The sequence below is a fragment of the Orycteropus afer genome, unplaced genomic scaffold (genome assembly GCF_000298275.1).
Source record: "Orycteropus afer afer isolate SDZICR_OR568_19922 unplaced genomic scaffold, OryAfe1.0 scaffold00330, whole genome shotgun sequence".
NCBI lineage: Eukaryota > Metazoa > Chordata > Mammalia > Tubulidentata > Orycteropodidae > Orycteropus > Orycteropus afer.
The window spans coordinates 2,707,391-2,719,827 of record NW_006921917.1 but is presented as its reverse complement, the minus strand read 5'-3'; the positions used below and the strand labels follow the sequence as shown (position 1 = coordinate 2,719,827).

Below are 12,437 nucleotides of genomic sequence, written 5' to 3'. Positions count from 1 at the left end.
TTTTTTTTTTTGGTTTATATGCAGATGACACAATCTTGCTTTCTGAAAGTGAAGAAGACTTGAAGCACTTACTGATGAAGATCAAAGAATGCAGCCTTCAGTATGGATTATACCTCAACATAAAGAAAACAAAAATCCTCACAACTGGACCAATAAGCAACATCATTATAAATGGAGAAAAAAATTGAAGTTGTCAAGGATTTCATTTTACTTGGATCCACAAGCAGTGCCTATGGAAGTAGCAGTCAAGAAATCAAATGATGTATTGCATTGGGCATATCTGCTGCAAAAGACCTTTTAAAGTGTTAAATTGCAGAGATGTCACTTTGAAAACGAAGGTGCTCCTGACCCAAGCTATAGTGTTTTCAGTAGCTTCATGTGCATGTGAGGGCTGGACAGTGAATGTGGGTGGCCACAGAAGAATTGATGCATTTGAATGGTGGTGTTGGTGGTGAAGAAGATTGAATGTACCGTGGACTACTGCTAGAAGAACCAACAAATTTGCCTTGAAGGAGGTACAGCTGGAATGCTCCTTACAAGCAAGAATGGCCAGACTTGTACATGTCTCTTGTGCTTTGGTCATGTTGCCAGAAGGGATCACTCCCTGGAGAAGGTTATCATGCTGGGTAAAGGAGAGGGTCAGCGAAAAAGGGGAAGACCCTCAACAAGATGAATTGACATAGTGGCTGTGATGATGGGCTCGAGCATGGCAACAATTACGAGAGTGGCACAGGACTGCGCCGTGTTTTGTTCTTTTATGCATAGTGTTGCTTTGAGTCGAAACAGATTCGGTGGCACCTGACAACAACAATCCCTACAAGGGTGCCATGTTCCTTATTTACATTATTAGCAAGCTATCCAGTCTCCTAGGTGGGCCACAGGCACCTCACATTTCCGTAGTCCCACTAAATCATCTGGTGGGAGTCACAAATTCCATGGCTGGAAAAGCCATATTAAGTAATTGATTGTACCACATGGTTTCAGTCATGTTAATTCCTTTCTTATCAGTAATCCTGGGCATTCCTTGGTTCCTTGGAGTTCTTGGCTTGTAGATAATCATCACATGGTATCTGTCTTTCTGCATGTGTTTGTCTCCATGTTTATTCTGTTTTTATAACTCAAAAGTGATCAGGTTTAGGATCTACCCTACAATGTTATAATTGTTATTGATTGATTACATTACATTGCATTATGGAAGGCAATTACATTAGATTACATTATGGAAAGTGAATATATTGCATTTATTATATGGAAGGGGCTTAACTTATATTAGGTGGCATTATGAGTGGTGATTACATTATATTATGGAAAGTAATCTGCTCTACTCAAGCCTAAGCCCAACTCATTTAATCATGTGTAACTTCTCTGTGGCAACAATTAGACTAATGAGTGGCAAAAAAAAATTGGAAACCGTAGTCTAGCCAAATTAACACATAAGATTAAATATCACAGAAGGTCAAGAGGAGAAGCATAAACCATTCTGGAGTGGAGTTTCCTTGCAGTAGTGAAAACGCATGAGTTAGGGCTAAATGCATCAACATAGTTGAGCATCACAAGTACAATCAGAGGTTCACACAATATGATGCCATTAATATAAAGTTTGAAGGCATTTAAGATAATGCTATATATTTTTTGTGAATATATTCCTAAGGAAATACATGAGAATGATAAATTCAGGATACTGTTTATCTCTGAGGGAGGATTTCTTAGGGAAGGGATTTTGTTTTCTCTAATACTTTAAGGAACCCTGGTGGTATAAACAGGCCGCTAACCCAGAGGTTGGCAGTTTGAACCCACTGAGTAGTTCCTTGGGACAAGACCTGGTGATCTACTTCCATAAGAATTATAGCCAAGAAAACCCTGTTGTAACATGCATTTGCTGTGATTTAAAATTGACTTGATGGCACCTAACAGTAACGATATAATACTTTATTCCTTAAGCTGGGGGGGAGGGTCATGTTATGTATGTATGTATGTATTTAAATACTTCCTTTGTTTGAACTGTTGAATATGTTTTTAAAGGATCAAATGACAATTAGTAGGTGCTCAGTAAATACTTGTTTCATCAGTTCGTTCTTTGTCCCTGGGTTTGGACATCATTTGTCTCTTCCTCTCTGTTTAAAAAGAAAAAGGATGAATCTGTATGGCTTTTGGTAGCCTAAGTATGACATTAAAGTCTGAGTTGACTCTTGAACATTGAGGTAAAGATTCTGTTCTTTATGTTTACCCCATCTACCTCCTTCCTGGTTAAATGCTTACTGACAGTCACCCTCTCTACTATAAAACTATTAGAGACATGTATCTCTGGCTCCTTTTCCATCTGAGTGACCCAGGCATTCCCCCATCTTTGTCCAGGCCCCTGTCCTTCGAATGGTGGAAGGTGACACCATCTATGATTACTGCTGGTATTCTCTGATGTCTTCAGCTCAGCCAGATACCTCCTAGTAAGTGATGCCATTTGAGCTTTTCACCTTTTGGGGGGCAGGGGCTCTTCAGAGAGAAAGTCGAGGGCAGCTAGGGGTCTTGATGGGGGGAAGGCTGGTGTGCCCTTTAGATGGGAACGGAGAGGGCTGGTCAGTTGGCTTCCTCCCCTTCCTTTGACAGCACTGGGGCCTCAGTATCCGTGTCTCTCTCAGCGTGGCCAGCAGCAGCCGGGAAAACCCGATTCACATCTGGGATGCATTCACTGGGGAGCTCCTGGCTTCTTTTCGCGCCTACAACCACCTGGTATGGACCTGCCGGCCCAGCCCCACATCTCCTGGCCCAGCTTTCCTCCCTTGCATGGCTGTGGCTTCGAGAGGCCTGTTTTCAACCCTTTCCTGCCCCCAGGATGAATTGACGGCGGCTCATTCACTCTGCTTCTCCCTGGATGGCTCCCAGCTCTTCTGTGGCTTCAACCGGACCGTGCGTGTCTTCTATACAGCCCGTCCTGGTCGCGACTGTGAGGTCCGGCCTACGTTTGGTAAGCATCTGTGTATCCAAGGGAGAAGGAAGAGAAGGGAACTGCCACTTGCAGAGGGTTCTTCTGTGAGCCAGGCATCCCTACATGAGGTTCCATTTCACCCTCACTACGGCAGTGGGAGACAATGTGATGCACTGTTGGCAGAGCAGAAACATATTCAGAGAGGGAAGGAAGCTTTCCCAGAGTCAACCAGCTGGATAGAAGAGCTGGTTTATCTTGTTGGTTGTGTACTTTTTGGCCTCCAAAATCTTTATATCTTTGGGAAATATGAGGTGAAGCTGATTTCATTTTCCTGTAGGCCTTCAGCTTTCCATCCCTTCAGGATTCAAAGGGAGGAACTAGGAAGTGGGAGTTAGGTCTCTTTTAGGGGGGATGGAAGCATCTGGAAAACCTTCAGAGGTCTTTGTCTTGATTGTAGTATATGGAGCGGGGGAGACACATTGGCCTGGGGACAGGAGACAGATGCGCCTCCGATTAGCTTGGTTAATGCTGGGTGTCGCTGCCCTTTCTCCTCCCTCATTCCTTCCCTCAGCAAAGAAGCAGGGCCAGAGTGGCATCATCTCTTGCATAGCCTTCAGCCCTGGGCAGCCCCTCTATGCCTGTGGCTCCTATGGCTGCTCCTTGGGTCTGTATGCCTGGGATGATGGCTCCCCTCTCACCTTGCTGAGGGGACACCATGGAGGCATCACCCACCTCTGCTTTCATCCTGATGGCAACCGTCTCTTCTCAGGAGCCCGCAAGGTAGGAAGGCTTGTCCTGAGACCCTCAGGCAGCTGGGCAGTTGTAGTCTGTGATATGTTGGGACACAGGGTGGGAAAATCAAGCCCAGGCAAAAGAGTACCTGTAAGCCCTGAGGGGAAGCAAGGCTGGCTTGGGGTGGGGGGAGGACTCTAGTCCCCCCTTCTGTGTTTTCAGGATGCTGAGCTCCTGTGCTGGGATCTCCGGCAGCCTGGTCATCCACTGTGGTCCCTGAGTCGGGAAGTGGCCACCAATCAGCGCATCTACTTTGATCTAGACCCGTGAGTGGCCATGGCTCCCTCCTGCCCAGGGCCCTAATGCCCTGAGGAATGCCAGAACCCAGCTACAGGTCCCAGCCTCTGGCAGGAGGGCTTCCTGCTCCAGGAGTGGTACCTCCAGGCATCAGGCCTCTGTTCTCTCTCCCAGGACTGGGCAGTTCCTGGTGAGCGGCAGCACTAGTGGCGCCATCTCTGTGTGGGACCTCAGTGGAGCTGTGGAGGACAACCGGAAGCCAGAGCTGGTGCTGAGTTTTCTACCCCAAAAGGACTGCACCAATGGAGTGAGGTTATCAGTTCAGTTCTGCAGATCTGTGGGGGCTTTGGCTGGGGAGGGAGCAAGCATCTCTCACAGGGCGCTAACAAACCCTGCCTGCCTTTCCCTTCAGCTTGCACCCCTGTCTGCCTCTGCTGGCCACTGCCTCTGGTCAGCGTGTGTTCCCGGAGCCCACAGAGAGTGAGGATGAAGGGGAGCAGGGACTGGACCTTCCCTTGCTCTCCTTGCGCCACATCCACCCTGAATATCGGCTTCAGCTCTGGTGGTGTGGTGGGGACCCAGACACCAGCATCCCTGAGGATCATCAGGGAGGGGAGGGACAGGGAGGGCTGGAAGGAGGTGGGGATGGATTTATATAAAAAAGGGTTTATATGCAACTGGAGCCTGTGTGTCTCTTTGGGGAGGTGAAGGATGCCGGTAGCAACGGGAGGGGGGCTGGTGGGCTCCCTTGTCCAGCAGCGGTGGGCATTGGCATATTGTTTCTGAAACCAGGGGTTGAGAGGTGGGACTATGTGGGAGCCAGTAAGGGAGCCAATGGGGCTGCTGAGCTTGGTGTGAAGTCAAGTGAGTGGGGGTGGGGCTTCATGCCATTGACTGGCGGGTTGCTAAGCAACTTGGTAAACTGAAGGGGGAAACCTGTTTGAAATCTCACTCCCAAGGTGGGGGTGGCAGGGGTCAGGGTGAGCAGGGCTGAGCAGGAGTGGCAGGAGCTCTGTCAGACTGTTGGGTGTGACTGTATGAGACTGTGCAGACAGTGACAGACAACACCCGCTCACTCGCTCTACACTATTTACCATCACCCAGCAGCAGAGGGACCGTTACTCAGCTCTGGGGGAAGGGGAGCAGGAACACTGTCTCCCCTTTCCTGGACTCCCCCAGGAGGCAGGCGGGTGGCAGTAGGCAGAGTCAAGGACACACATGAAAGAGTAAAGGTGCCAGAAAATAGAGATGTCCCATTCAGAATTCCTGTTAGATGCAGGGCAAGGGCGAGGGGCTTACTCATTCAGCAGCTGTCGCCGGTTTCCTTGTTTCTCCATTTCTGTCTTTTCAGTCTTTGGGGTACGTGTGGGGGGGTGTGTTATTTAGAGCAATGACTCCTTCCCCCACCACCTTGCCAAGCACAGAAGGGGGACTTTGAAGAGACAGCAGTCAAGGGAGGTGGTTTGAGACTTCACAATCAAAGGGAAGCGGCAGGCCTAAGGCCTGTGGAGGCCTGAGAGGGAAGGAGAAGAATGTCACCTCTGCCCAGAGGTGCTGAAAGCAAGGGTTCTTACACCCAAGAAGGCAAATCCTCCCTTCCCCCAGGATAATTGGAAACAGCCCTTCCGGCAGAATGAGGTTTGGGGCTTTCCTCTCCCAGCCCCACTTCTCTCCACAGCCATCCAAGAAGGGCCTAAGTTTACCCCTAGTCTCTTGCTTTCACTCAATCCCTCAGAGATGAGTGAAGGGTCCAGGAGGCTGTGACAAGAGACCCCAGCAATGGGAATTCAGCAGGCTGGGGTTAGTTGCAGGCCTTAACCCAGATTTCCTGTGTGACCTTGGGCAAGTCGCTGGGACTCCAGACCCTTCGTTTCTTCCTCACTGCAATGGGGGTCATTGGCTTTGCGCCCCTGCCTCACACAGGTAGTGCCAATGAACTCAAGGCACGCGGCAAAGTGTGAACCTTTCAGTGTTACTCTCTTTAGACCTTAAGGGAGCATCAGCATTGTTTTGGGGTGGCAGAGACGGAGGCTGCGAGAACGAAAGGGGCTTGGTTCCTCGGGGTGGAGAGGGCGACCACCTTTCAGGAAGATCCTCTGAGAGAGGAAGATTGCAGCCGGTCGGGCGATCCGAGGGCAGCAGGGAGACGGGCCGACACTAGGGCGGAGATGGAGACTCAGAGAGACAAAGGGGCGTGAGAGCGGTGCGAGGGTGCGCGGCAGGGCGACGGGTGAGGCCGCAGCGGCGGCGGGAGGTGCCGAGGTGAGGGAGGTGCGGGGGGCGTGGGCTGGGGACGCGGCCGCCGGCTCCTGCTCGGCTCCAGCTCCGGCTTTTCCCTCCACCAGCCTCTCCCCCTCCCCGCCTCGCCTTTAACTCCCCCTCCTGGGCTCGGGACTGGTTTCCTCCCTGAGCCCGCTGCCCTCAATCCCAGCGAGGCTGGGGCTCCGGCGCGGCGCCCCCTTCCTCCCTCCCTTGTCCGGCGCCCCATGCCGCCCCCGCCCGGCCCCCGGCTCCCCCATTCCCCTACGTAGGCCCTTTCCCAAATCCCGGGGTACTGGAGCGTGGGCCGGGGGGTGCAGGGCGCCTGCAAACGGCCCCTGCAAGGGTTCTTGCGGGGTGAGCTCTCCATAGCAGGGGCACAGACAGAGCAGGAAGAGGGTCCGCGTGGGAGAAGGGGGCGTAAGCCACTGGGGTAGTTGAAGAGGAATAGCCAGGGAAGCCAAGGCAGTCAGTCACCCTAGGGGGTGAGCGACTTTGGGGGAGTTGGTGCCCCGCCCCCTAGGCCTTAGCGGGGTCATGGGGGGCCCCCATTCTGGGCCAGGGGGCATGCGAGTCAGGGTCCTTCTGCTGCTCGGCTTTTTGGAGCTGGTGTCTGGGCTCAGCCTGGAGCCTGTCTACTGGAACTCGGCAAATAAGAGGTGAGCGGCTTGGGGAGACCCACAACCCCAGGGAAGCTCTGGGGGCTTTGAGGACTAGGTTCTCAGCAGGGAGGAGGCTGGAGGGAGAGTGTTGGCTCCCAGTGGGAGGTGATGGGTTACTAGACAGACATGGTCTTGGGACTGGGTAGTCAGACTCCTGGGTCCCACACACGTGGATGGTGATATTGAGGTGTCAGGAGTTTGAGAGACCCCAAAGGGGCATGGATAAGAAAGTTCATGGATCGCTACGGAGAGTGTTGGAATGGTTATTTGGATTTGTGGGAGATTTGTATGGGGGCTGGGCTTGGAGGGAGCCTGGTTAATGTCAGCTCTCAGGAGAGAGCCCTTGAGTAGGTGCTGCTTGAAGCGCTGAGGGGAAGGCAAGGTGCCTCTCTCCTGAGAAAGGACTCAGTGTTGGACATGGGAGGGAAGGGGCTCAGTCTGGGGGCTCCGAGGCTTCTTGCCCTTCCTTAACAATCTGTCTCTCAACTCCTGTCCTCTGTGAGGGGCTCAGAGAACCCCTGGCTGAACAATTTCCTAACCAGAAGATATTCCTCTATTCCTACTTCCCTGGTTTAGGGACTTTTTTTTTTTTTTTTTTTCTGGAGGAACTCTTGAGCCTCCTAAAGCTTCCTTTTCTTCTTACATCTGGAGTCCCAAGAATCCTTGTTCCCTTCCCCCATATTTGCTGCAAGCTTTTCCATCCGACCTCTGTTCCATGGCATGCTTGCTTTGCTCTGAAAAGAGGCCAGGGGTCAGATGAAACTTCAAGCCATGCAGGGTAGGACAGAACCTTTGAGACCTCTGGGTCCCTTGCCTCCATGTAGTTCCCACCCCCATCCACACACACACACACACACACACACACCAGCAAGAGTTCTGTTTTGAAAACTTCCTACTTCCCCACAAGTATGAGGCCATGGGAAGAGGGTGGTTTTGGAGCTCATCAAATTCTAGATTCTAATCCTAGTTCTGTTGCTTTCTCCGTTGTGTGGTCTTGGGCATGTCACTTAACCTTCTGAATGGGTATCCTCAATTCTTATGCATTTGTGGGGATTAGAGGTAAGATGCTTGGACATATATATTCATTAAAGGAGAGCTGGGATGATTGTTCTTCTCTTGACTTCACAGCCTCCCTCACATGTCCTTGTCCTGGCATCCCTTCCTCCCATAGCTTTTTGGGTATATTCAGCCCCCTACCCACCAATGCCCAGCTGCAATTTGAATATCAAGTGTAGCTTGAGGATGTAAGTAAGGCTTGTTCTGATAGGGTGGAGAAAAGGGAGTCAGAGGTGTTCTGGGCTCTTTTGGATGTTGGGTGGTGGAAGTGGGTAATTTGGGAGTTTGGGGAGATACAAAGCAGCAGTCTTCTGGGGTCCAGTTCTAAGACAATATCGGGTGTCAATGCACAGGAAGGGGCAGTGGAGGGGCAACAGTAGCTGGGCCACTGGAGTAGGGTGGAGAGAGGTGTAGGGTTGTGCTTGTTGTGGTCAGAAAAGTCAACTCCTTCAGCTGCAAAGCTTTAGGGTACTTTCCCAAGAAAGCCTGAGACCTGGAGTGAGGGGCGCAAACAGGGGAATGACCCGGAGCAACTGGAGCTCAGACCCTGGTTCCAAATAGCTCCATGTAGGGCCATTTCCAGACCTATCACGTTGCCTGGCTAACTTCAGACACTGGCCTGGATCACTCTTCACACCCCCTTCCCTGCCCCATAGCACCCCCTTAGACCCTCAATCCTCTGATATGCAGTGGTGGTCTGGAGGAGGGGGGTGCTCTGCCCCTATGGTTGACTGCCATGGAACAGTGAAGTCACCTGGGAGGGGTGGGCTGTGTGGTTCCAGAGAGGCCAGCTCCTTGGTAACTGGCATCCTGTCGCCATGGCAACAGGGCTGGTGATGGAGCGAGAGATGGCAGTGTGCATGTGGTGAGGGCGGGCTGAAGAGTGCATTTGGGCACACCAAGGGGCAGGAGACCTCTGAGTCTGGCTTCCTGCTGTTTCTGATGTAAGCTTGTGGAGACCTTGGTGCCAGCTCTGGAAAAACAGATTCTCCACTCAGACAAAGGCAGGCAGTTGGGAGCTGAGAATTCATGTCCTGGAGGGATGTGGTGCTAGGGAGGGAAAGATCTGGGGCCAGACCTCTGACACTTCCTCCTCCCTGTCCACCTGGTTCTCTTCCCCATAGGTTCCAGGCAGAGGGTGGTTACGTGCTGTACCCTCAGATTGGAGACCGGCTAGACCTGCTCTGCCCCCGGGCTCGGCCACCTGGTCCCCACTCCTCTCCCAATTATGAGTTCTACAAGCTGTACCTGGTAGGGGGGGCCCAGGGTCGGCGCTGTGAGGCACCCCCTGCCCCAAACCTCCTCCTCACTTGTGATCGGCCAGACCTGGATCTCCGCTTCACCATCAAGTTCCAGGAGTACAGCCCTAACCTCTGGGGCCACGAGTTCCGCTCACATCATGATTACTACATAATTGGTACTGGTGGGCAAAGGGCAGAGTATAGCAGGGAAACTGAGGGAGGGGGACAACTGGGGCTCAGAGAGGGCTCCCTATGCCCTCAGATGTTGGGTGGGCCAGGGGCTTGGGAACAGGACAGGGGTAGACTCTGGAGTGCCAACATTCCCTTCTGGTTTCTCTCTCCCAGCCACATCCGATGGGACGCGCGAAGGTCTGGAGAGCTTGCAAGGAGGTGTGTGCCTAACTAGAGGCATGAAGGTGCTTCTTCGAGTGGGACAGAGTGAGTGAGGCTGGGTGGACACCTCCAGAAGTTGAGGGGGGTTGGGCAGTACCATCATGGTCAGGGGACAGCTGTCTCAGCCCCTCTCTTGGGTCTCCTCCATCTCCAGGTCCCCGAGGTGGGACTGCTCCCCGAAAACCTGTGTCTGAAATGCCTGTGGAGAGAGATGGAGGGGCAGCCCACAGCCTGGAACCTGGGAAGGAGAACACACCAGGTAGGTCCAACCTTCCACCTTCCCTAGCTTCCTCTGCTCTCAGACCCCAGCTGCCCTGCCTTCACCCTCTCCTCTCCCTCTTGAGTACTGGGGATGGTGATACAGGAAAGAAGAGAAGAGCGGATAGGAGGGTGGGGAGGGAATGGAAGCCAAATGAAGAAAAGCCTCAATTAGAACTAATTAACCAAGTCAGTGCTTCAATCAGCGCTGTCAGAGAAGTGGGAGGACTCAGCGGCAGGGAACTAGAGGGCTGGACACCTGGATTCTGAGTGGGACTTGGAGGGTAAGGGAAGTAGGGACCCCAAGGAGCCTGAGCACATGTGGGGAAGCCTATATGGACCCTCAGGGCTGGGTGTCCAGATGCCCAGGTGGCTCCTTCAGCCCCTCCCCCCTCTTTCCTCCTTCACCCCTTCCCTGCCAGGTGACCCCACCAGCAATGCAACCTCCCGGGGTGCTGAAGGCCCTCTGCCCCCTCCCAGCATGCCCGCAGTGGCTGGGGCAGCGGGGGGGCTGGCGCTGCTCTTGCTGGGCGTGGCAGGGGCTGGGGGTGCCATGTGTTGGCGGAGACGGCGGGCCAAGCCTTCGGAGAGTCGCCACCCTGGTCCTGGCTCCTTTGGGAGGGGAGGTCCTCTGGGCCTGGGGGGTGGGGGAGGGATGGGACCTCGGGAGGCTGAGCCTGGGGAGTTAGGGATAGCTCTGCGGAGCGGTGGGGCCCCAGACCCCCCCTTCTGTCCTCACTATGAGAAGGTGAGTGGCGACTATGGGCATCCTGTGTACATCGTGCAGGATGGGCCCCCTCAGAGCCCTCCAAACATCTACTACAAGGTATGAGGGCTCCTCCCATCAGCTCTCCTGGATCCAGCCCTTTGTGGGGTGCTCCCTCCAATTTAATTCGTGGTTTGAGGGCTGCCTCTAGCATCTCCTTGGCCCCCTCTGCCCTATCACCTCCATTTTCCCTTTTGGATATTCCCCTGTTCTCCACTTTTAGGATTCCTTAAGACTCCCACTGAACCACTCCTGCCCTCCTATTTGGCCATGTGTGCCCCTCTTTGTCTCTGTATTCCTGGGTCCTGTTTCCTTGGGGAGGGAGAGAAGAGGCTCAGCCTCCACTTCTGACCATGACGCAGGTGTCCTTGTACCCCTCACCCACTGAGAATTGGGGCAGGAACAAGTCTGTCTGTTGATTGGCATCTCTTTCTGCCTCTCACTGTTTTTCTTTTCTTTTCTCTTTTCTCCCTCTCTTTCTATCTCTTATTCTCTTTATCTTTCTTCTGCCTCTAGGTCTGTTCCTCTTCCTTAGCATCCTCCTCCCTACATCTCCTTTTACCCTCTTGGCTTCTTATCCTGTGCCTCTCCCATTTCCTGGGTGGAGGCATCAAGGCATGTTTCCTCTCAGCTCTTGGCCCCTCTTTTGACCTCTCTTACCAACTACTCCCCTCAGTCCACCAAAAATGGGGGGCCTTACAGGGAAGGCTCTAGCTCCATCCCAGTGCAGGGCATGGGCAGCAGGGCCTCCTTCCCTGCCCTGCCCCAGGCCTCTACATACTTGTTTGATCCATTTGGGGTGGTTGGGTCACAATGGCTACCATGAGAAGAAGTGTCCCATTTTGTCCAGGAGTGGCAATGGCAAGATATGAACCGGTCAGGACGTATATGGACTTGGTCTGATGCTGAATGGACCACTTGGGACAGGAAGTGACTTGATCCAGACAAGAAGTGACCAGGCCGGGACAGAAGTTGGTCTGGAACATGGCAGGAGCAGTGCAGCAGGAACTGGAAGTGCCTTCATCCAGGACAGGAAGTAGCACTTCTGAAATAGGAAGTGGTCTGGCTGGAACTTGAAGTGGCTTAGTCCGGGTGGGTGGGAGGGGTGGGCGGTGGATGGTTCTTACTCTGTGGAGAAGGGGGCAGGAAGAACTTCCTGTTTCAGGAGGAAGCTGGAACTTACTGAATGTAAGAAGATAGAGGTGGACTGAGGAGGACTTTTCTGAGTCTTCAGTGGCACTTCCCAAGATTTCCCTTCCCTTGTCCTGCTTTTAGGACAGCTAAGATGACCGCCATCTACTGTGGCAGGCCCAATTTGTCTTGTACTTTTTCTCTTCCCATAACCCAATATAACCTCTGTTAATCAATAGGACTACCCCAAGAACCCATGTGTTCTTCCCCAGTAACCCTGATGGCTGTCTTGTTCATCACATCGTCCATTCCCTACTCCCTTCAGACTCTCTGGAACTCCCTTCTTAGTGACCAAAATGGTGGCCTACTGACTGGTCTAGTTTAGACAGTGGTACTTAGCAACTGCCACTGTTTCCATAGTGACCAGCTTATACCTCTTCCTGCCCTCTAGTGCACAATTGGGTGTTGCCTCAGTTCCCTCCCAGCTCAGTTTCATTAGATCAGAACTGCCCTTGGGCACCAAGTTGGCCCCTTCAATAACCAGCCAAGATGGTTGCTTTGTCTACCAGAGGCCAAGTCATCTCTCTGGTGCTGAAGTTCCCAGCTCCTTCCTGATTTTTCTGAACCCTCCTTCCAGGGAACAGGAAGTTGATATTGCCATGGGGGAGATGGCGGGGTATGGCCATCACCTCAATAGTTTTACTGTAAAAGGGAAATTT

The 12,437-nt window shown here is 52.7% G+C and overlaps 2 protein-coding genes across 2 annotated transcripts in view; both read left to right on the top strand.

The window, feature by feature from the left end:
• WRAP53 (WD repeat containing antisense to TP53) overlaps positions 1–5,913 on the top strand; it is a 22,907-nt gene extending 16,994 nt beyond the window's left edge. Inside the window, exons 4-11 of the mRNA XM_007952353.1 lie at positions 2,356–2,444; positions 2,637–2,727; positions 2,830–2,962; positions 3,495–3,703; positions 3,878–3,981; positions 4,127–4,264; positions 4,365–4,591; positions 5,876–5,913. Coding sequence (XP_007950544.1) covers positions 2,356–2,444; positions 2,637–2,727; positions 2,830–2,962; positions 3,495–3,703; positions 3,878–3,981; positions 4,127–4,264; positions 4,365–4,591; positions 5,876–5,913 — 1,029 coding nt within the window. The remainder of the gene's footprint in view (positions 1–2,355; positions 2,445–2,636; positions 2,728–2,829; positions 2,963–3,494; positions 3,704–3,877; positions 3,982–4,126; positions 4,265–4,364; positions 4,592–5,875) is intronic.
• Positions 5,914–6,748: 835 nt separating this feature from the next.
• On the top strand, positions 6,749–10,653 carry EFNB3 (ephrin B3). Its single transcript, XM_007952254.1, has 5 exons — positions 6,749–6,870; positions 9,054–9,346; positions 9,516–9,608; positions 9,718–9,822; positions 10,244–10,653. Exons 1-5 carry the CDS (start codon positions 6,749–6,751, stop codon positions 10,651–10,653), a joined length of 1,023 nt encoding a protein of 340 aa, XP_007950445.1.
• Positions 10,654–12,437: the final 1,784 nt, after the last annotated feature.

Bases quoted from the DNA above. Each gene is read 5' to 3' on its own strand.
- EFNB3 (XM_007952254.1), top strand. From the start codon at position 6,749: ATGGGGGGCCCCCATTCTGGGCCAGGGGGCATGCGAGTCAGGGTCCTT. The intron at 9,347-9,515 runs GTACTGGTGGGC...TCTCTCTCCCAG, and splicing joins TCATGATTACTACATAATTG to CCACATCCGATGGGACGCGC. The intron at 9,823-10,243 runs GTAGGTCCAACC...CTTCCCTGCCAG, and splicing joins TGGGAAGGAGAACACACCAG to GTGACCCCACCAGCAATGCA.